This window comes from Copidosoma floridanum, unplaced genomic scaffold (genome assembly GCF_036245765.1).
Source record: "Copidosoma floridanum isolate Cflo_tuat_1 unplaced genomic scaffold, Cflo_Japanese_pri ptg000013l, whole genome shotgun sequence".
NCBI lineage: Eukaryota > Metazoa > Arthropoda > Insecta > Hymenoptera > Encyrtidae > Copidosoma > Copidosoma floridanum.
Window position 1 is genome coordinate 7976836 of NW_028321890.1, and position 25140 is coordinate 8001975.

The 25140-nt window shown below is 34.4% G+C and overlaps 1 protein-coding gene across 1 annotated transcript in view; it reads right to left on the reverse strand.

Moving 5' to 3' along the window:
* Positions 1-25140, reverse strand: part of kl-3 (dynein heavy chain 8, axonemal kl-3) — a 1186420-nt gene that overhangs the window by 192131 nt on the left and 969149 nt on the right. Inside the window, exons 54-56 of the mRNA XM_089590651.1 lie at positions 19159-19398; positions 18914-19081; positions 15813-15954 (exon numbers count right to left, since the gene is read on the reverse strand). Coding sequence (XP_089446777.1) covers positions 15813-15954; positions 18914-19081; positions 19159-19398 — 550 coding nt within the window. The remainder of the gene's footprint in view (positions 1-15812; positions 15955-18913; positions 19082-19158; positions 19399-25140) is intronic.

A 25140-nucleotide genomic window follows, 5' to 3' on the forward strand; every position in this document is an offset into this window, starting at 1 on the left:
TCATACCCTAAGATGTTTCTGGAACCTTGAACAAAGTTCTCCAAGCAAATTCTTGTATCACTTTTAGCTTTCATTGGATATGCCATGGCCATCCTAGAGTAGTCGTCCACAAACACTGACACATACCTGCAGCGTTTGGGATGTGAAATCGGACTTATTGGACCCATGGTGTCCGAATGAATGATCTGGAGGGGAGCTGTTCTTTTCGTTTGCGTTTCCACCTTGTCTTTTGGCTTTACTTTCATTCTTATGACCTTTGTTATTGTGTCTTTCCTGTCTTTTATTTTGGATTTTCTGTTCACTGTCATGCTCTCTTTTTTCCCTTTTAGGCGTTAAGTTCTTCGATCCCCAACCGTCTTTTTTTCCTATCTTTTAAAATCCCGATGAACATTGTTTTTCTCACCTAATGAGGCGCCCCTGCAGATTTTTTTGTGCTACATGAGGTTCCTTTGGAGCCTTCCACAGGAGTAGCACTTCCTCAACCCTGCGTCGACCGGGCAATTGTAGGAGTGGTGCCCGAAGTCGTCACATCGATAACACCGTGTGTTGTCGTGTGTTGAATTCGGCTAGTGCACCCGCAGCGCTGTTGTTAAGGCAGTTCCTCCTGTTCCTCCAGCTCTCTGTCGTCTCAACTAAGTCTTTAAAAAGAAGGATTTTAAGCGGTCATAGGTCATTCTCTTTCCTTGCGCATCAACGATCATGGCGTCAAGGGTTTCAATCTGTGATACGTTGTTAACGATGGCATTATAGAATGTGTGACATATCTCTTCTTCGGACAGAGATTGTTTTCCTTGTAAATTTTCGTAGCTTCTGAGGAGCTCTTCAAATTTATCAACGAAGTTCGACCCTGTTATTTTATTGGGGGAATACCAAAACGTGTACAGTTTTCGTCTGATCTCGTTCATCGACAAGTTAGTCTCATTTCTTTTAATTTCTTTTAGTTTATTTAACAGTTCTTTGTGGTTAGAATAATAAGCAGTCTTTAAGTGATAGAAATTATCAGTGTGATTAATTATTATATGTCATACTCTTTCTTTGTGATCATATAATTTTTTTGGTGATGAAAAGGTGGGAAATTTAATAGTTTTATCTAATACATGCAGCAGTCTTTTAATTGTTAACTCTGAAAATAATTTATCGAGAAATAATTTTATCTTCGTTTTAGGGGTTAATTTATGATTGTAACGAGAAGGTGAGTCCTTGTTTAACAATTCGAGTTGAAACCTTTCACTCCTATCAAGATCAGTCGTTCTGTCATGCAATGTAGGGTTAAAGACCTTCTTCGAGAGAGAATCAATTCTATGCTCCTGGTTCTGTTTCGACGATAATAGAGCCGTTGAGTTTAAGGCATCTGATTGACCTATCTCTTGTGCTGTCATGAAGTTTTCTAGTCGTTGGGTCAGTCTGGAGATAGCCGACACTGCCTCTTTTACAGCCCTCAGCCGATCTGCTGTCTCTGTCATGGTCCTCAGTGTACTCTGATGCTCCACCCTCTTTCGTTCCTCCAGCCAACCTATTTGGCGTCACAGGGTCGCTCTTTCCTTTGCAGCCGTTCTCCTTGTAACTAGAAATTTATTTTTATCAGTCGTCTGTCTTGAGTAGTTATGAATGACTTATGTTTTACACATTTTGAGTGACAAGTCTGTCCTTTTTCCTGTCGTATTTAAAAGCAACCTTTTTTTTTTACAATCTTTAACTGTCTAGGAAAAATTGATTTTGCTGATTTCTCTTTTGGTGTTCTGTTGTTGTATTTACCGAATGCATTTCGTCGTCAAACTCATCGTCTGTCCTTTGATCAGTCAGAAAATCAGTCCTTTTCAATTCCGTCGTTTTAAATGTTGCTCTCTTTAAATGCCCGGACGAGAAATCAAGCGCTTCCATGCCTTTTGGAGTTCTCAGACTTTCAGTGTTTTTTACAGACAGAAATATAACACCGCCAGAATTTTTTATCGCACATGATATTTCATCAAACTCTGATGGCTCAAAGTTAATCTTTGAGATGGCTGCAATTGACTCTTTCTTATTGGCATATATAATCAATCCGTCGTCTATTCTGACGGATAAGTTCCTCATGAGATCTTCTCCACAAATATCCACCCCCAGTTGGAAGAGTCGCATATATGTGGCAAGTACTTCCTCATCTAAAATAATACCGTCGTTACATGTGTATCCCCGTCTTCGCGCACACAATGCATGTAACCATTACGCGCGCAACCAGACGCCAGGCTAGGCCACTCTTTCCCCCCCCTCCCGGCACGCACAGGGAAACGTAGAACACATACGTCCCGGGGCACCGGGATAAAGTTAAGGAGAGATAAGATGGCATCTTGGCTACCCATGCGTGCATGCACACATGCGGACACAGCACATACGCGCGCACTCCAGGACTGTAGAGAGCAGAAGCGGGCCGATCGCCATGATTGCGCCTCGGTGATGGCATCCTGGCACGCGGGTGAGGCCAGGCGACCCCGTCACCAAACCGGTGCCCCGACCGCCCACAACAGCAACCACAGCACAACACCACCAAACCGTTCCCACGCCTGCTTACCTCCTCTCCCAGGGTAAGTCCTAACCCAGAAGTTCCCAGACGACAGAGCCCACATGCGACCACACAAACACATCCGCCGCCACTCGCAGTTACAGAGGAAAAGATGACTTACTGTTCCCCTGGCAGGCCACGTCTCTCATTGGCCTTTCCTCTCTCTCGGTCGTCCGTCGTTTCTGCCCTTGCTCCTCCTGGCCCTCCTCGTCCGCAGCTCCCGTCGCTGGTGGCACCACCCCACCGTCGTCTGTCGGGCCGTCGACCACAACCTTGGTCTCGGACTCGAGATTCTCGCTTTGCTCACTTTCACTCATGTTCAGCAAAGGAAGGAAAAAGAAAGGAGCTCACTATAACTAATAAAAGCCTTACACTTCAGGGTTCACACAAAGAAGACGAAAGCACGAGATTCCCGGCACATAACCACTCTCGAAGAAGAAAAGAAGACAGTCCCACGTAGTGGAAGCGTGCTGGGCCCATAACCTGTCAGCATAGCCGTGTCCACTGCGCAAGACTGCTTCTTTACTATTATGTGCTAGCGTACAGGAAATAAGGTGAAAGGAAAAACATACTGTTTGTTATATTTAAAAAGTTAAACTGAATTTATTGTCGTACAGCCTTGCTGTCCTCTACATAAAAAACTCTTACCGTCGTTTATATCTGTCGTCTGTACAGGCTGGTAGATTGTATTCAACTGACTTGTAGACCGATGTGCAGCATCGGTCATATACGTAAGTATTACTATAATTATATAGATGGCACTCTGTGTAAACTTTACATACAACAATGTGACTTAAATATAATGGTAATCGAAATTTTCTATGACTTGTCATCCCATTAGGCAATAAAATGTTAGCAATCCGCTTTTAAGCTATAGATATAACCTTTTTTTTAAACAAAAAATACAAAATTAATATTTTATACAAAAGTTTTTGTCCAACACCTACTGTACCTTTAATAAAATATGATTATTATCACTATCGATAATTTCATTAAAGAGTTTCTTTCTCAACACTATTTAGCTTAACAAGTTAATCCTCGAAATTTTTTTTGAAATTATTTACAGTTCCATTGTCCTCAATATTTTTACATATTACAGATTCATTTGTTTCTAGTAATCCATAATCTTTAAGTAATGTTTCTTTAAATACGAAGATTTTTTTTAAATATAATAACTCATTATTTTGCCTACCGTTTCCTTAATCTTTAATAAAAGTTTTTTAAGATGGCTTAAAAATAGTCCTACCATAAATACTTGCAGATACCTATGCGACCCATAAACTATGCGAAAAAATTTCTCAGTTGATTTGTCAGCATCAGACATTAGTAGGGACTATAAGTAGTTGCTAACTGTAATGCTACAAAGTGCACTCACTTTTTACAGCGTTTCAAGCGCCCCTAAGTGGCCTAACCAGGTGCACATTATTTTTTTATTTGAGAAGAATGGTAGAAGTATGCTTCTGTAAGGAAAAGAGCGGATTTGAAGATATGTCAAAGGGGTATACCAATTATACGCTTACAAGGAAAGGAGTGAAAATGTCGGGTATAGCTGTATAGCTGAGCACGTAACAAGTAGACCGGGCTCAAACAGTGATGAACCGGGAAAAATTATTTGCACACAATTTTTTGTGCTTTCTTGCTCAAAATATAGTAATGTACCTGAAATTCATCTTGCCACCCAAGAATGTGTTCAGGTTTTGTTTAAACAGGTAAGTTTCGTGGCTCAGCGTGTAGTAAACATATATAGGTATACACTCACATATGAGCGCGCGCTGAAACGCCCTGAACGTTTATTGCAAAAAACAATGTTGCTACTCAACTTTTTGACATTTTTTTTTTGGGGGATTGTAGAGAAAAGCTTATAGTTTATGATCATGTGTTCTAACATATGAAAATGAGTTTATTTAGTACTTTTGTGGAGCTCTGAACATCGGAAAAAATACATTTTTTGAAACTTTAGGGATTTTTTACTTGAAAACTGTGGGGTTTAAGTATATACATTTTTATTGGTTTTTTGTTCTTAATGTGCCAGAGAATCGGAGAATATTTTTTTCAGGTCGAAAAAATAACTTTGACGAAATTGTTTACAAAAATATAGTTTAAACAATACCTGACCACATTGTAGGGTGGCAAGATGAACTTGCAGGTACATTACTACATTTTGAATAAGAAAGCACAAAAAAATTGATTGCGAATAATTTTTCCTGGTTCATCACTGTTTGAGCCTGGTGTAAAAAAACAAGCGATGTTAACGACTACTACGACTCCTTTTCCCTACATTTACTTTAGCTATACGTATAAGTGTTATATGATATATCACTGACTTGCTCTAATCGTTTGATACAAGATCTCATGAATTGCGAGGCATAAGTAAACAGTAAGCCAAAAGTTTCAACAGATGTTTATAATATAATTTGTTGTTCAATGTTTATGGAATACTAATTTCTGGCAGCATTACGTTACAAGTTTCCTCAAATATTTCATAAGCTTAAGAGTCGTGTCCAACTAAGCCTCAAGTAAAATCAGTATCTCTTAATGTACTGCAATGAATATTATTAACTGTTTCCAAACTCTTGAAAGATTTAGCTACACTCACCTGATTAAAAATTATTTAAACAAAAAGCTCATAGTCCCTAGGTGACACTTTTTTCAATCACTCTATTATTAAATTACATCTCAGTAGCTTTGTTATTTCTTTATAATGTTTGACTTTTTAAAGAAAAACCAATACGTGGACAGCTCATCGGGTAAGATCTCTGTCAGTTGTAAAAAAGTCAGTACAGTGAGTGAGATAATTAGTTGAAAAATATTTTTTTATTAAACTTTATAAAATTTTGGGTGTGCCAAAGATAACCACTGTGCCCTGTGAGAAGTATCTAGTGGGATTAACTACGTAGTTATATCATTGATTAACAAAATAAAAATTTTTGTTGCTGTTGCTTATTTTATACATGGGGCGTTTCACGCGAAACGTTCCAGGACCGCCACGCGAGCGCTAAAAGTTAATGTTTTCAGCTCATTTTCTCGGCCTTACTCCTATCCTAAAAAAATGTTGCAAATAGCGTTTTCGATATAATATTCAGTCAGATTTGCGATGGTCTTGTTAGTTTTTTGAAAAACTTTCATTTTCACTGAAAAAAAACTTAAAATATGCTATATCTTAAAAAAGGCATTTTAAAATTTTTTTTGATAAGCTAGATGAAAAGCTAAGATTTTCTTACGTTAAAGACGTCTTCTTGCACAGTGTGTTGTCACTGAAAAATTCAAGTAAAACAATGCCAAAGAGTAGACGTTTGGCCGTCTCAATACTCAAATTAACTATGAATATTATTCATTTAGAAATACTTTCTAAACAAATGTTTTTCATTATTTCTTAGTTTTAGATGAAGTTCGAGATGTTGGCTTCTTGGTTTTATTAATTTGTATTAAAAAAAGTTAATACTCAGTGCTCATAGATATGTTCTTTTAATTTTAATGCTTTATCATCGATTAGAATGACAGCATGAAATTGCAAAGTACCTGGTATTTATTTTTCTTTATCAAATCAAGATTTAAGTTTAATTTTACACTTTTTATACGACTCTTTACTCAAATCAAAAACTTTTGTTTTCTTGCAATAATTCTTTGCCCAGTCATACAAGCTTCCTGCTGTTAAGATTCAGTTATTAGAGGAAGCTTGAAGACTTACGCGTCTTGCACCTCTCTTTAAGTTGGCTCCAATACCGTCACACGATTTGTTTCTATGAGCAGTAGCAAAAAAATGACTTTCACAATTAATTTTAAATTTTTGTTTGTGAAAAAGTATATTTCTAAGATTGCTCTTATTTTTTAAATGTTGACTGGCCCCATCAGTTATGTAAAAAATTTTTTTTACTACAAACTAGGATTTTAAATAATTTATTATAACTTTTTGATACTCATATACAGCAATTGTAGTATGATTGAGGTTATCTAAAATAACAGCAATACTTTTTTGTTAAAGCTCATCTTTTTCTTTATAATTAATTACAACTGTAAAAAGAGAAACTTGGTTACTGTTCCAATGGAAAGATTGGTTTAAATTTTGTATAACAAACGCATAGTTTGCCGAAAAATCACAAGTTACAATAAAGTGTCCACTTTTAAGATCTTTTTCAGTTTATTAATAAAAAGTAACTGTTTATTAAATAAATGAACTAAAATATGCAGAGAAATTATGATTAATTTATAACTAAAATACGCTTTATGTTCAGACGGTTCTTTTAATTCTACCTGAAAATCATATAAAAAATGAAAGATTATTCTTTAATTATACAATACTATATTAAGTTTAACATATAAGCATATTTCATTGTTAAATAAATGATTAAATGTTACAAAAATAATAATATTAGTCAACTTAAGCAGAGAAAATTTAGAGACGGGTTGTAGAGCAGTGAAAGAGGTAAGGGGGGGAGGTTTGAGAATGGATTCTGTCTTACAACTATATAATACAAATGAATTTGATTTACACGTATGTATATAAATATATATATATATATATATATATATATATATATATAACCTAATTTCTTGTCTATTTAGTTACTATACTTTATTGTTAGAAAAACTTTTTCTTTGTTTGAACTGAGTTCATAATAATTAATTACATTACGAACAAATTTAGAATAAATGAGCTAAGTAATAACAATAAATTTTATAACTAATATATCACGACTTTTTCTTAGCCTACTAACACTTCCACAGCCCTACACAATTTTTGAAGAACATGCAATTTGTTTCATTTAAAATTTACAGATACTCACTATAATAGTAATTTTAAAGGGTTAGTCTACCCCCCCACCCTTAAAACCCACTCATAGTCGCCCTCTCAATAAAGTATGATTCTGTTAATTTTTACCTTATTTTTATTTTATCAGATTAAATTTTTGTTGAACCTACGTCTACTCATCTTTACCACCCTTTACTACCTCATCATTCTTAAAAGCCCCCCTTTAGTTCTTTTCACTAGCCCCCTTACACACTTATCCTAATAAGGTTTATTTTTATTAGATTTGATCCTAATGTAATTAGTTTAAATTTTTATTCAGCACCCCTTTCGCCCTCCTCTAGCCCTCATTAACCCTATTTAAAATTATATAACTTTATAACCAGATAACCCAATAAGCCTTCCTTACAATTCTTAAGAATTTACTTTACCCACCCTACAGCTGCATTTCTGGATAATGTTGATAAAATAATGTCGTTTATTATGTCATTTTTAGTTTTATAACTGTTTGCACTTTGAGCTTTTCCTAAATTCTTCAAGCAAAATTTTTTTTAAATGTTTTATCAACTAAACGAATATTGATACTCAGTGTTAGAATACAAGACAATAATCAAAAATATGACGATCCACAACTTATTAGTTACTTTTCTGTTTAATGATACTTCTATTGCTATCTTTCAAAACAAGCATAGTTTAAACTGTTTCTTGTATAATATATAATAATTAGTAAAGATGAATTTTTACTGGTACTTAAAGTAATTTTGAGTATTAAAACTTTAATACCAGATTTTTCACCAGTTACTTTTTCTGTTTTCAAACGATAATTAAAGAATTGTGTATTACATTGTCTAGTGCCGTTGCAAACGCTATCTACAATATCTCTAATACAGCTATCAATAGCATTTACTACTTGAATACAAGTGGCAATAACTTTTCTAGAGTTTCACTTGGAAAATTCATGTTCCTACTTTTTTTTGTGTGCGCACTACCTTTACTTTACGCAAATATAATCTACGTTGATACAAGTAAGTTGTGTCCCTGTAAAAAAATTAAAAATTTTATTATTCCTCAATATCTGGAAGTTCGTTATCAGTCGATTAAATTATTTTGTTCAGGCAACTTTTAATACTATCCCCATATACTTGCTTACAAACAGTATAAGTTTTTTATTCCTGAGTAAGTAAATTTACTTTTAGTAATTTTTACTATCACTTGTGTATTCTTAAAACGAACTTTCAATGGTGTTTAAATCGAATGGTCATTGGTATGTTCAATTACTTGCTATTTCTTGAGATATTAAATTAAAACTACTCTAGTTTCTAATACATATATATATATATATATATATATATATATATATATATATAATTTTCTTCTTTTTTAACAAGAAATAAAAAACTGAAGTTTTATACAAAAACATTGTCTAAGAACTACCAGGGCCATTAGAAAAATTATAAATAATTCTGTTCAACATTTGCTTGTGATCACTATTCAGCTTAACAAGTAAATTCTTTAAATTCATTTTAAAATCAATTACAGTTTTATTTTGCTTGGTATCTTAAAACTTTATTGCATCATTAAGGAATAGTAATGTATAATCTTTATATAATTTTTTCAGGATCTTCAACGGCTTAGTAATTAGCGTGCTAGCCTTACAGCTAGAGATACTGAGAGGGTCCGTAGGTTCGAAATTCTAGGAGAGACGTGAAAGTTATAAGTAGAAGCAGAGGGGGGGAGGGTCAATAGTTGATTGGAGACTTTATTTGGTCTTGCAATTGTATAATATAAGTGTATAAATACTTTGAAAAAGCCAATTTATTGAAGTAATATTGTTAGCCTTGTATTTCACTTTAATCTTTTATTTTTGTAGATGCATGATTTTCTGAGTTACTCCCGCTGCTACACCACTAATCTCATGAGCCAAATACAAAAGTCTAGTTTTGTAACTATTTCGATTTTGCTTTTTTTCAACGTGTAAAAAATTATAGGAAGGTTAAGCCAGCTATTATTCTTGACCCTCTTCCCAGCTCAGTTGAGAGAGCGTCCATACTGATGCCTTTTACATAGGTAATAAAATTTTTAAATTCCCAGGGCACGATAAACTGACTTTATCAACGACAACTTGCAGTAAAGAATAAGTTGAAAAAAATCCTAATGAAAATTTTGAATTTTTTTAACGGTATGATCAGTCAAAACTTCTCGTTAATCTTATCATGTTAAGGCATGACATATATAGTGCTACTTTTATTTTTGTTATTATTATCATTTTTATTACTATAACTAGTTTAATTTTCATTATTATTCTTACCATTATTACTACTGTTATCATTATTTTTATTATTATTATTGTTATTATTACTATACATATTGATATTATTGTTGTTGATATTATTATTATCATAATAATAATAATAATAATTATTATTATTGGTATTATAATAATATTTATTATAGTTAATTTTCTATTATGATAAGCATTATTTTCGTTATTACTGAAATTCAAAATTTAAGTATTATAGAAACGGCCACCACAAAAAAATTCTTAATAAGATTCTTGTTCTTTCAACCATTAGTCGTCCCATTGGCGTCAATTGTCGTCAGTTGGCAGCAACATCTGGAGGAAAAAATTTGTGGCTGTACTGGCGTTGGACCTGTCCACTTGGTAAATGTGTATCATTATAACACTTGGTCACGACGGACTTCTTTATGTAGTTTTCTAGGTAATATCGAGTGGTGTCTGTTGTAATATCGTCGCGGGACCATAGCTAAGTTGTTACGATTGCAGCGTTCGACAAGTAAGCGTAGCATTGCTGTAAGTATCATTGTAAATAGTTTGGTACGCAGTGTATATATATTTGTACATAGTCTCAGCGCGTGTGAATGGTCTGCTGAATGTCACTAAATTACCATAAGGGTAAATGTAGTGCAGCGATAAGATTGTGTGGTGGTCTTCACATTGGTGGTTAGTGAGGTTTAATGAGTGGTGGCCCAAGGGATTGTGTGGGGTGCTCATAGACTATACAAAAAGACGGAAAGGCTTGTGGAACAAGCAACAATATTTACCATAAAGCTTGTATACTGACTCTTTTAACAAAGAAAAATTGGAGCTCTTGTTGTGCCCGCACGTTGTTGCACGAGTCATATCGATTCCGAGTAATGCCCCAGCGCGGTTTGTCACAGGGTCAGCCTCACTTTTGTGCTAGTAATTTTGACGTGGGACGTGGCATTGTGTCAGACGGAAGGATGATGGGTGAGGGGTAGGACGTTGATGATAGTGACACTGCTGGATACAGTCAACATTTTTAGGGTGACAATGACATAGACAGCGCTTCTTTTATTGGAGCCCCTTCCGATAGTGAGGAGCTGAGTAGTGCACTGTTTGAGGGTTTAGAGGGATTCACGCCATCTCAGAAATTTATGCATTTGTTCACAGCTATTAAAAGCTCAAGTCGTGAAACGTAGGTAAAATTTTAAATGCTCGATAGTCGCGTAGGCAGAAATTCAATTCAAATTGCTTAGCTCGAAAAGGAGAATGCGAAGCTTTGTGTGGAACTTAAATGAGTGAAAGAGTTGCATTAAAACTCAGAGTCGTCGTGCGAGCTTAAGATTACTGGCCTGCCTCGGTCTGAAAACATGAATGCTCGTGATTTTTTAAGTTCTGTTTTTACGATTCTTTCCTTGCAAGCCTTCCTCCCATACATTGTTAGCTCTATATTGATTAACTACAAGCAGTCTGATGGCACGGCCGGTATGAATGTGAACGCAATCGACACATTAATTGTTACCTTTAAGTCCAGTATTTCGCGTGATTTTGTTTTGCGAACAAAGAAATCTTATGGTGACATCAAATTGAAAGATCTCTACTCTTATTTGCAATACGATGGTCTAATTCGTATGTATGAGATGCTTACCCCGGGTACGTTTGCGTTATTAATGAAAGCGAAGGCGAGGGCTAAAACACTAGGCTATGCTTATGCTTGGGTAAAGAGGGGCTGCGTCTATGCTCAGCATGCTCGAGACTTGCCGCACAAATGCATTGGTACGGTGGGTGATCTTGATTCTTTGCAATGACTTGCACGTCAGCGCGTGCCTGCATCAGTTTCAACGGTACGTGAATTAATCTGCGTTGCACATCTGAACGCAAACTCAATTGACGAGCATATGAATGACATTCAAACCCTCGTAGAAGAACTTAAAATAGATATCCTGAGCGTATCTAAGACTTGGCTGATACCATTGCAGTATACATCTATGTTTGAAATCCCAGGATTTGTGTTTGTCCGTAATGACCGCAGATTGTTGGCTGGGGTAGGCACTCGCCGATATGTGCAGGGAGATGTAGTGGCTTGTTATTTGCGGATGGATTTTTATTATCATGTTATCGCTTTGCCACAAATTAAGCACATAAATTCAACAGAGTATCTGCTTGTTACGTTGCATTTGGGGGGAAAGGCAGCGCTTGCTTCTTGCATCAAGTTATCGTAGACCAAAAGGCAGAGTTCTTACAGATTTTTCTAAGACAGTCCAAGACGAGGCATACGGCTATTCAAACATTTTCCTTGCAGATGATTTAAACTCAGACCACCTCGGTAAAGATTATTATTGTAATCACTTGAAAAGTCTTATTGCTGAGAATGCCCTTTATTTGGTACCGTTTGGCGTGACTCACGATCGCAACTCGTCGGATACATGGCTGAACGTTATATTGGTAGATACAGGGGAAAAGGTTGCCAGTTTTGCATCTTCGCATGCCCCTTTTATAAACGGCTACGACTACATATATGTCAACTATTTAGTAGGAAAGCCAGATGAACGCCCTAGGCGTAGGTTCCGAAATTTGAGGCGGTTTGACCTTGTGGCTTTTGTTGAGACTATTTCTCCTCACCTTGAGCGTGAGAACATGATAGATAGAGAAGTGAAGGAGATTTTGGCCGTGGCCTCTCAGGCACTTAGGTTGGCTTCACATGTGTATGCGCCAGTGACTACTGTGCTATTGCAGTGGTCGCCAGCTCCGTAGATTACTTTGGAGTTGCGGGAGAAATGTCATAAGCGCGACCGGCTCTAGAGAGTGGCGCGTAGAGTGGGCACCGATCTCGCTTTGGCTCAGTATCGTGACATGAGGTGAACCGTGAAGGTGGACATACGTGTGACAAGGGATGTTTTTCTGTGGGACATGGTTCGTTGCGCGCGTGGCCCAGGAGTATGTTGGGAGATCTTGTGACGGTACGGGATAGTAAAGGGAACATGACCCTTGCGTTTCGATGGTGATTTGCTTGCGTCATTGGCACAGTATTTTTCAGATATGTCGAGTGTCCAACCGGCGTGTACAATCACTAAGCTTGAGGAGATAATTGCAGAGTCTCCTAGGACAGCACAGCATTTTTAACTACTACTGGTCACTGAAATGGAGGTTTGGCAGGCTTTTACTAAATGTTTAGATGGAACCTGTGGTCACTGCCTCGATGGACTGTCGCTTGCATACTTTAAGTCTTCTTAGCAAATCATTATCCTATTTTTTAATCGCTTCTTCAATCTGTCTATCTCGAGTTGCGTCTATCTGGGTGCATGGAGGCGCTCTATTGTTATTCCTTTAGGGAAGGTGGCAAACCCTCAGGGTCCTAGTAACTTCCACCCAATCGTAAACCAGGTACACTTTGCCAAAGTATTTGATACTTTACTAGCTCACAGGGTGACAGACTTTCTGGTGGACAGAAATTTGCTTTCACCCGTGCAGTCGGGTTTCTGTAGAAGTAGAGGCACGCAGTCGGCTTTACTCAAGCTTACAGATGATATCCGTATTAGAATGGAGGCAGGAAAGGTGACTTTTCTTGTCTTGTTTGACTTTCATCGCGCTTTTGACTCCATTGATTATACAGTGCTGCTTAAAACAATGGGGAGACTAGGCTTTGTTGAGAGTACGATGAGCTGGTTTCACAGCTATGAGTCAGATCGTTCCCAATCAGCTGTTGGCTTAGACGGTGAGCGGTGCGAGTTTCTTCCGACAACCTCGGGGGTGCCGAAGGGGTCATCTACTGGTCCTGTGCTCTTTCTTCTCTTCATTAACAGCATCTTGTCTGTTCTTTTTTATATTTCTGGAGTTTTTTTTGCAGATGATTTGCAGCTCTACCTCACATGCAGGCCGTCAGAGCTTAGATAATTTATTCCACGATGTAATGAAGACATAGGTAGAGTCGTAGGCTGGGCTGTGGCACACGGATTGCAGTTTGATTTCGAGAAATTGCATGCAGTTTTGGTGGGCACTGATTAGAGTCTTATGCGAATAGACGAGACTGAATTGACACCGCTTGTGGCAGGTGGTTGCGTGATTCATTTTGTAAAGCAGGTAAGAACATTGGGGATCGTGCTTTCGAACGACCAAAGTTGGAACGTCCATGTGGCGGCTATTTGCTCGTGGGTTCATGCGATCCTCTATAGGCTGCGATATCGTGCGGGAATGTTGACTAGCTTATTGAAGGCAATGCTGGCAACTAGTTTGATGGTGCCCCACTTTGATTATGTGTGCTTGGTCTACGGGGGATCGTCAGGATATCTTGCGATTAAATTTGACAGATTATGTCATACCATTGTTAGGTTTATTTTTACTCTCAAGTGCGATGCGTCAATGAGTCAGTACTATGCGAGATTGAGGTGGCTGCGCCCAAGCGTTAGACGTGAGTATTTGTTAGCGTTTGTAACGTACAAGGTGTTTAGCACGCGAGAGTTTGGATACTTGTAAGACCGTTCCCCACCAGTGGGTGAGGAGCTGCGGCGTTCTGAGCGTCTCCCTTGGTCTGATTTTAGGGACTCGCTTGAGTCTTTTAAAGTAGCCTGCTATAAGCACTTACTCTTGTATGGATCGAAAATTCAAAGTAGTCAATAAAATTAGTTGTATTCACCATAACATAGAAAAAAGTTGTTAATTACTACAATAATAAATAAAACTATAAATTCAGAAAAAGTATGAAAGTTAAACATTAATGATAAGAGGGTAATTATAAATAAATTAGTCTTCTTCGTATTAACTTGCTATCAAACAATTTATAGAGAATGGATAATTTCTCATTATTTGACAGTTGATAAGGATTGCTATGCTTCAACATAGTCAACATAAGGAATTGATACTTTTTTTTAAACCAAATTATCTGTACATAAAATAATAAGGTCATTTGCTGCATAGTAAGGAATTTATACTAGGAATGTATGAAATAGTATACTAACTTTTATACTTTACGATTCAGTACGATGTAAAGAATTCATAATTGTACATGAATGATGAATTCCTGTAAAATTTTCTGATAAAAGTACATGTAACTTGCATATCGCTTTTATGGTTTTCATACATAATAAATAAATTATTGCTTGTGAAAATTCCATAGTTGTTGGATAACTCTTGCTCAGAATATCTGGATGTAAGTCCTTTGTTTGAAAAACAAATATTATGTGACTAGAGCTTTTTTGAGACAGGAAATGCTTATGGTAATTTTTAGCAGGTGAATTCAAAAGTACTATTTAAAAAAAAAACAATTTTTCTTTGCATGTTAAATGAAAATGCAAGTTATCTATTATCTTAAATAATAAACTAGTACTGCATTCTCTTTCCTTATCTTAAAATTTGTTATAAATGTGTATAACTTAAAGTTAGGAGTCATCACGCAGAACACGCAGGAGGTGAAGTCCACTCATTTATAAGAAAACGTAATGACGAGAGTTAGTTGAATAAAAAATATATCAGGGTATTGAAATGCTCTTAGTCATGAAGTATTTTATATAAAAACTTTGTAAGAAAAAGTGATGAAATTTGTAACATCAGCTTAAAGGAAAAAACAGTAAAAATTAAATAAAAAATAGTAAGTATAAGTAAATGTTGTGAGACTCTGTTATAGTGTACAGTAGCTACCTTATACAGACTTTATTTATATGCAGTACATTATAATATTAACGGTATTTGATTTTATGAGCATATATAAATAAATCGAAGAAAAGATTATTTCCATAGAAAGTTGTAATATTTTTATAAAATTTATCTTTTCAAAAAATTAATGGTCCACAAGTTGGATGTATTGCCAACCTTATGCCAACCTAACATTTAATAGATTAATATAATGCCCTGAGGTTTTCATATACATACGATAAAACAAAGCATTAATGTTTTGATGTTAATTTTCATTAGGTACCAGGCACAAGTCAATATTAGCTAGTTGGATTATGTTATGTAAAGGTACAAGACAGTTTGAAACTATTAGTGCCATGCAGAAAGTAAGCTGCACCAAAAAAAAACTCAACTGTTTTTTAGTTTTGACCTCAGAACCTTAAATGGCTAACACTTTATGAGGGAAAATATAACTTTTTTCTACTGTATACAGGCTTAACAAAGTTTTTTTTAAATATTTATGTAATATATCAAACATATTTGACCTTTTATATTTCTTAAAAAGAAAGTTTTATGGATATTACTTTAGTAGGGTTCTTGTAAAGTATTCATGATACAATTTTGAGTAAAAAAAATACGTTAAATGGCAAACCTACCTCATTCATTACTATAACACCTTCAATAGCTAGAAGAAGATTTTTTAGAGTTGCTCTCACTAAGCGAAGTACAATTTGTATTCTGTCAATTTCTTGTTTAAGAAATATATTCATCGGTGCAGTGTGTCCCATAGCACGTAGTCTGAAAAATAATCAAATTTTTTTTTTATTAAAAGTGGTGAATATCTTCATATAATTTGAGATACGTGACAAAAAAACAATGCGTTGCAGAACCCATGAATAAAGCGAAGCTTAAATAAGATTTTTAGAAAAATGTACATTTTTTAAGTAACAGTTTATTAATTTTCTAGTAACAGTTAATGAAGATTCTATTTAAAAAGTACAAAATTCATGTACGATTATTCATATTTACTTTAAGTTATCAATACTAAGGACCAATTCAGATTTTCAACAGTAGTAAGTTACTTCTCGTAACTATAGGCTTACAGTTCAAAAATTAGAAGGACATTTTAACAATTAAACTTTATGAATATAATAATCAAACATAGTTTCGACAGTTGTTTCATATTTCATAGTCAATCACAATGTATTAGTGATTCCATGCATGTTAAATCTTTCTTAATAAACATTGATATTGTTTATCAATGGAGAAGAATTAAGTCAAATTATTACCAATTATTAACTTCTTTCATCTAAAATTGCACTTTCTAAGCTTTTTTTTTCTTTTTTTTCAATTTACAAAAACGTTGCACTTGTTTCTATAGTGAGAATCGCTAAAGCGCAAAAAAATTGTCAATTAAAATTATAAAGCAGTGAAAAATGTTATCCACTTTGGACAGGAGTCAAACCTGGGCCTCATCCTTGCCAAGAAAGCGCGTTAACCAACTTCGCCACTGAAGCCTCGGCAGACATCCTTCTCTACTGCTTCGTTTAGGCGTGTCTTAGGTCAATCGCCAATATCATGGATATTGATGTTATCAATCTATGGGTTAGTATAACAGAGTAGTGGAGAAAGGTGTCTGCCGAGGCGTCGGTGGAAAAGTTGGTTAACGCACTTTTCCGGCAAAAAGGAGGCCCAGGTTCAACTTCTGGCTGAAGCGGATAACTTTTTTCACTGCTTTGTAATTTTAATTAAAAAGTTTTCCTCACCCGAGCAATTTTCATTATAAAAATAAGTGCGACGTTTCTGTAAATTAAAAAAAAAAATGTATACATATATATGTATAGCACATTTTTAGATGGAAGAGGTTAATATATAATAATAATTTGACATAATACTTACCCATTTATCAATAACATTATTATCTATGATATTGGCATTCAATCTAAGACACGACTTAATAGAGCAGAGAAGAAGGGCGTTCACCGAGGCTTTGGAGGCAAAGTTGGTTAATGCGATTTCCTGGCAAGAAGGAGGCCCAGGTTCGACTCCTAGCAACAGTGGATAGCTTTTTACTGCTTTGTAGTTTTAATTCTCAAAGTTTTTTGCACTCCAGTGGTTTTTACCATAATAATAAGTGTAATGTTTTTTAGATTGGAAAAAAAAAAATTTTTTTTCAATATCACAGGAGCTGTGGAAGAGAACTTTTCATAAATATTTTAACTTAGATCCTACTAGAATCCTGTTACATTTTTTTTTAAGTACTGCAGTGTCTTACCTATATTAATTAGTATATGTTTGTAAAAAGATGTTGTTATTTTGTTAAAAAAAGTATTTGGTAACATATAGAACAGGCACATTGTATTTACAAACCACATCTTTCTTATCTTTTCTAAGTGTGTAAGATTCTTTTTTTTTTATTGTAGTAAAAATTACTTGCGTGTACTTTTGCCACCCCGTACTACATAATTTTATGTTTTGCTAGCTCATTCGATTTTTTTAACGATTTACTTTATGAAGAAAGTTGCTTGTTTAATTTAACTTCTAACTTTTTGCTCCAAATAATAATGCCACGTTATTAAAGGTCTTTTTTCAAGCAGGTAGGGACAAATGTATTAGTTCACAAATTCTTACTTTACCCATTTTATATGAAAGTTGGACGGCTTATTCTATTTTTAGATCTTAGCTCTATTCGATGGCATTACTTAAAGATTTATTATAATTTTTTTTCATGTTCTACATAAACGAGTATTATCTTCTTAAAAGTGACTGTATTATAAGAACATACTTCTGGAAGAAGTATATAAATGCGTACAGTTTAGTGTAGTATGTACTCCAAAGTTGACAGAGAAAAAGAAGTACGGAGTAAGAAAAATTGGAGAAAAAGAGGAACAGAGAGAGTAAGAGATTGGTTGAGAGAAAGAGAGAGAGAGAGAGGTAGTTTTTAAGAGTGTTTAAGAAATTTATTACGCCTAGGGGAAGATCCCCATCTGGACAATTTAAATTACAAAGTTACTGGCAACTCATAAAGTAAAACTTAAAGGCTAAGGTTTACAGCAAATATTAAATACAAAGTAAAATACTAATAAGTGCAAGAGTGTGAATAACAAGCGAGAATAAAATAAAATGAGGAAAGAAATGAATGGAAAGGCTAATGTTCACGAGAGAACTAATTTATTTAATACAGAAATAGACGGCGAGAGAAAGGCTGAGAGAGAGATTTTGATGGCTTGAGAAGGCAGTGTCATTGAAAGAAGGACGAAAGAAGACTGGTGAGGAGAATGAAAGGACATGTATAGGTCAGGTGAGGAGAAAGGGTGATGAGCGTGTGAAATGTAAGTTGAGAAATGACGCGTAACAAAGTTGATGAGATAACAAAGGCTTGGAATGGCGATACGTGAGGTGTATGAGGGTGTCAGAAAATTGTAAAATGAGTATTAAAAATGACGCGTGAGCGAGAGACAGAGAGAGAGAGAGAGATCTATAGAGAGAGGGAAAGAGATTGGTTTAAAGAGAGAGAGAGAGAGAAAAAGAAAGAGAGAGAGAGAGACAGAGGGTGCGCACCTGCTACCATATTTTGCTTTATTACTCTAGCTATCGAGACAATATACGGTAGTGAAAGGAACAAGCAGGGATAGATGGGGCAAGGGAAAGTGTGACGCTTTGTTTTTTTTTTTGTCAAGCAAAAGCCCTTTCAAAGAAGATTTACTTAAAAAGTTTTTAAATATAAATACGTTTCAATAATTAAGTTACTACTTACCTTTCACGTACTTCAAAGGGATCGTAAGACAAAGGTAACTTTTCCAACATTTCAGTTGCTTGTTTTGACACAATAACTTCTCTTGGATTGCCAGTACCACTACCAGACTCCTTTGGTTGAACTAAAATGATCGTATCCAAAATAAGTTGCGTGGTATTGCTTTGGTATCTAAAATAAAATAAGAAAGAAATTTTAACAACGTGAATTCACCTAGTTCTAAGAAATTCTCTAAGCTTTATCCTTACGTTATATCAGCATTAGCATGTAGTCCATAAACTTGAGGTGGATCTATTGTTGGCATCTCCTTAAGTTTTACTAAATAGTCACTTACTTGCTTATAATTATAGATTGGGTAATCCTTATAGAAAAGGAATCCTTCTTCAAAGATGGTATTAGAAAACCAAATTTTTGCAAATGTATTTAAAAGTCTTTTATCATAATCATCCGTGACTCTTCCACCATATTGCACTTCTCCAATCATATAACTGTAAATATTGAAAGCTTGAGATACATAGCATGTCATCTTCTATAATATTATTTTTAGTTTGTTCATGTAGTTCTTTTAACAGAAAATCAAATGTTAATGAAAAAAAAAGAAAAAGAAGAAATACATGACCATTTTATCACCTTATTCAAAGGTTTAAATCTAATAATTGATATTAATCAACTAGTCGAACGGTAAATTTAAAATGGTAATGGATTATAACATTCAGTACGACAACATAGTTTTATACTTTGATTAAAATAAATTTTTATAAATTTCTTACATTTATATCAAACTTATTCTCAGTATTGTATTAAGAAATTAAGAAATTCAATATACCTTAAGGAAGAGTCCTCAGAGTATAAAATAATACTGTAAATTTAAAATTTGAACTACACCATATCATAGGGCCACTATTAGTGCTATCCGAGTAAAGAATTTGCGTCGACTTCCCTCTTTTTCAAAATAAAATTTTTGCTTTTTTCTAATTTATTACGAAATATGATAAAAACAAGTAAAGTTTCTTACTTTATCGGTTTAGTCATTGAAACTAAGCGACTTCTGAAAACCATAAGCTATTATTAGACTAACATAATTTTTTTAAAAGATATACTCTTACACGAGAGTTCTGTGCTACGGAGTGAACCAATGATGTTTGAATTATTACCTTTTTTTCAAAAATTAAGTCAGTAACCTTTTGCATGGAAGCCTAGTATCTTACTCACTTCGCCTCAAGCTATTTTAATGAAAGAAGACCTCTAACTTCTTCTTATACTGTGATTTGTAACTTATTTTTATTATTTATATTGATTGATGGTTCATTAATAAAATTAGTTTGATTATTAGTTATACTCGTTAATTGATTATTCATTTTATTAAATGATGTCTTTAAATGTGACCATTCTCTAGTTTCAGAAACAGCTGATCTATGTATAGTTGAATGTACATTGAGTTGAAATATTCAGTTTTCATGTTTAAATAGATAATTACTAATTTAATTTTTTTTTTCAATTTTAATATTTTTTCATTATTGATTCATTTAAACAAAATTTTATTAAAACATTATTGCATTTTCATTGCATCTCATTCGATAAATTTTTTGCTTCCATAAATAAGGTATATTTTATAGGAGTTATGTTTTAATTTTCATTTATGTATCGTCTGCCATAGAGGGTAAAACTTTATACTTGGCTCCCCAAGCACCCTCTAACTTTTTCCTTCGATAATATTTTTATTTTTACGGTAGTGGCGTATCTTTCACGATTAATAGGCCTCTTTAATTTTAGGAATAAAAAGTTCAACAATAGGCCAGGTCTGGGGAGTAGAGTGTCTAAGGCAGAATTCCTAAGCTTTTATTCGAATCCAGGCACTTCTGGCAGACAGCTTTGTGTACATTGCGCATGGCTCGTGGTTAATACATCTTTTTATTTGCATTCTCCTGTAACAAGAATTCCTTATGCACCAAATAAAGAAAAAAAAATGATTAAAACTCGTGTGTTAGCATTTGTTAAGATGATCGAGCTTAGGTTTCAACGTCAGAACTGTAAACCTATGATTCGTCACCACTTATAACCTTCTGAAAAAAATTTCGTTTGCTAGGGACTGAGTTCAAGGTCTTCTGAAAAAATTTCATAGCAATACTGTTTTTTAGAAAAATTGGGCAATTTTGGCACGAATTTATCGGGGATCCGTCTTATGTATAAATTGATAACGGGAATCAAATATGAAAAATTAATTGACACGTTACGGTCCTGAACAAATTATCTAATAGTTATTCGATGATGAGTTAATACTATTTTGTTCACTGAATACGTTTTTTTCCTCCATTGTTGACGTATTGAGGCATCCAGCACACTTTTCATCATAAAAATAAGCTTACACGTAATGTTATTAAAAACAGATAGTAATTTTGTATCAAATAATCTCAAAGTTATGTTTACACTACCAGTCGGTATGGTTGTTTTTGACGATTTGGATAATGTAACTTTTAATCTTTTTCATTGCAGATTGCATGCTAGAACAATAAATAAATCTTTTTTACAACAGTTTCTCATTATAGACATGGCACCTTTGAAGAGTTGCTGTATAGGACTTTCGATGTATGCCAATGGTAACATAAATAAGGATCACCGATTTTTTTCCTTTATACAAAAACACTATAGTGACTTACTATTTAGACCTTATTACGTTAAAACTTTTATTTTTTTATTTTTTCCCATATTATTTAAAAGATTTTTTGCAATTATAACTTAATCATGTACAAAAATGTGTTAAGATAATTTTTTGGCATGTATTATAGGACTAAAATTTTGCTTGTTTTGTCTGTATGGTAGTCTGTATTTGTTGTATTAAAAAAAATATATTCATGGTATAAAACTATCAAAAAAGAACAAAATTTGATACTTTAAAATATAAAAGTAAGAGCCCTGGGGTAAAGTGTTGCTCTTACTATTACGCAAAGTTATTTAAAGAACGCTTGAATTATGAAAACAAAATTAAACAAAACACTTACATGCAAGAAAATGTTATCAGCAAAAAACCTCTTTTATGGATTTAAATTGGTACAACAACAATATTTTTTGTATATGTGAGTAAGCTTGTCAATTTATAAAAGAATAACGTGTGCGTTTTGATTGGCAAGAAACGAATGTAGTTCCTAGGTGGAAAAATCGGTTGATGCAAGCAGGCGCTCAGCTATTTCTAGTCTGTTGACCAAACAGAACAAGGGTTTTTGCCACCACAAAAGTTTTTTCAAAGAATCTCGGTGGAAGACGTTTAATGTAAAGAGTCTCGCTGGAAGACGTTGAGATGTAAAGAGTCTTGCTAGAAGGCGTTGGAGACGGATCGGCTGTTTAACGAGACACTTTTTCGTTTACGAAAATTAAAACAAATTTATTAGCTGATGAGGAAAAAGTTTTGCTAAGATACGTCAGACTCGGACGAACATTCGTGAAGACGTAGAAAATAAAAGCGCAAATTCTCAGAAGTTGTGCGAGCACTGATCGCCTTCTGTTGATCTTTATTGATTAACGCGGTAGGTACATGGGGTAAGTACATAGAAATGTATAACGTGCCACTTATTAAAAACTTGCCACTCACAATATTACCAACTTACGATACATACTTCCCTGCGTTTGTAAGATAACAAGATGAGCAAAGTATACAAAATAAATATCTTGAAAAATATAATATTTGTTAAGTGTGCTTATGATTGATAAAACATAAATTACACATTTTTTATAAATTATACAGGTTCCAATTACAATTCAATAAGCTATTATGATGTCAAAATTTAAAAATTAAACTATAAATCGATAGTGTTAAAATATCATACGCGAACAACATAACGTACGCAAATTACAACGTCAACAATTGGATATCTGCACAAGTCGAATATTTGATAGTACAGCTCAGTTAGTGTAATACAGTTATAAAACGTTAATTTCTTTTCATTCTGGCAAAAGACAAAGATTTGTTATATTTCTTTTGTAGATACCGTTAACAGTTTAACGGTAGTCACTCGTACCACGCCATTTTTTCCAGGGTGAACCTCAACTTTTACGCCCAACCTCTAATTAGCGGAAGTAATATTTTTATCCATTACAAGAATGACCGAATTCAATTTTATCTCTTCTTTCTCTCCTTGCTATTTTTGTCTCATTTGGAGGTCACTTAAATACTTATTGTACCACCGCTTTCAGAAATCATCTCTCGCTTTTGATGTGTAATTCCAGAAGGTTAAACGATTCTCTAAAATTTTATTAAAATTGTAAGTTGATAATAATGTAGTTGGTCTTCCTATAAGTAAATGTGCTGGTATAGAGCTTGCAGATTGCTTGGATCTGAAGATAGAGTAAAAATTGGTCTTGAATTTGAAATTTTTTTTATTTCAACGGTAAAAGTGTTATACTTTTTAAGCGTAAGTCATTTATTACCAACAACTCAATTGAAATGATGTTTAAACAGTTTGACTGTCAATTCCCAGAGTCCACCAAAATGTGATGATAAAGGAAAGGTGAAATGATAAATAATAATTCTTTGAACGGCGTATTCCTTTGTGTCACAATGGAAATTATTTGATTTCAAAACGTCAAAAAGTTCTTTAAGTTGGTTGTTTACTCTGACATAGTTAGAACTATTATCTGAGTATACACGCTGCGGAATTCCTTGGTGACCTTAAAGCGTTTGGAACCACCGAGAAATCCCTCAGTTGAGAGATCGATGATGATTTCGGTATGTACAGCTTTATAACTCTTGCATGCTAAGACACAGCCATATACCTTTACCTTTTTCCGACTCTGAAGTCTTCATTTAATATAAATTCCTTTGCCAAACGCAGGTGCTGAAATTCCTCGTGACTCAGGTAAATCGCCAATTTTGGCATAAATCAAATTTGGCTTTTATCAAAGGCAAATAACGCAATGCTAAACTACAGTACGCATATGGTTTTTCCTGTCTAAGATCCAATAATCATGCCAAAGAAAACTTAGAGTAGATTGTATGCCTAAATGTCTGTTTACTGCGTGTATTCTGTGAATAAGTTAATTAACAACTATGTGTTTTGATAGTGAACATATCGGACATTTGTATTAGAAATATTAGCATTTTACAAACGACCGCTGAATCACATTATATCGTTGGAATCGAGAAATGTATTGAATAATATTTAAAGCGATTCTTTTCTGCGTTTTATAATCTTTTTCTTTTCCAAGAAATGTTCATTATGTATGACACGTAAAATTACTTTTTCTGCTGCAAACTTTTCTTCTACGCAAATAGCTTTACCACGATATTGTCAATTTGAAATTTTGAATCCTTAACAACGAGCTACAAATTTAATTAAGCGGTGGAAATTGGAAAATCTTGAAAAAAAATCAGAATGCACGGTAGTTGTAAGACAGGTATTATTTCAAATTGTAAACGGAGCGGCAATGACGATGCTTTGTGGCCACAACTATTATGCTGAGATAGCCATTTCAGGCCAGTTAGCCACGTTGAATTAAGTAAAAACTCACATAGTGTTTGATTGCGAGATAAAGCGTCAGCAGGATTACCAGCAGTTTTTACATGTCGCTACTCTACGTCATCCCGCCCTTGAATTTTTTTTACCCAATTTGCATCGAAAACTTCCAGATCACGGAGCGATTTTTCAATTTTGTACAAGACAACTCTAGAGTCACACCAAAAAATGACATTTTGAATAAGGAATTTGAAAGCTTTATAGCTTTTTTTGTAAAATCTTACAAGATGCAAAACACTGCACAACTCTAGCGGGGAATGGTAAACGAACCTTTTAAAGGGGCAACACTGGATCTGGAGCATACAAAATTAAATCAGAGCTCTACCAGATGCGTCAACTAATCTAACATATAGACAAGTGCCATAACCTTATTTACTAGCATCACTAAAACCGATGATATCAACATGCACAAAATTATCAATTACTATTTTTCGATCAGCTCTAAAATTTTATATAAGCCCGATCTGATTTACAAAAGTAGCCCAGGAAGTATGCAATTTATCTGGTAACGATTCATCTAATCTGATTTATGCACGCTAAAATTTCTTCGTCATAACTTTCGCTCCAAATATGATAGGACCAAGTAAACCCAATAAATCGTAAATTTTAGCAATTTCAGACAGTATTTGCCATTTAATAAATTTTTGAAAAGAGTTAAAAAGTTTTACAAAAAATATAAGGACATCATATTTTGAACTTCACACAATTCCAAGAGTTTTTAAA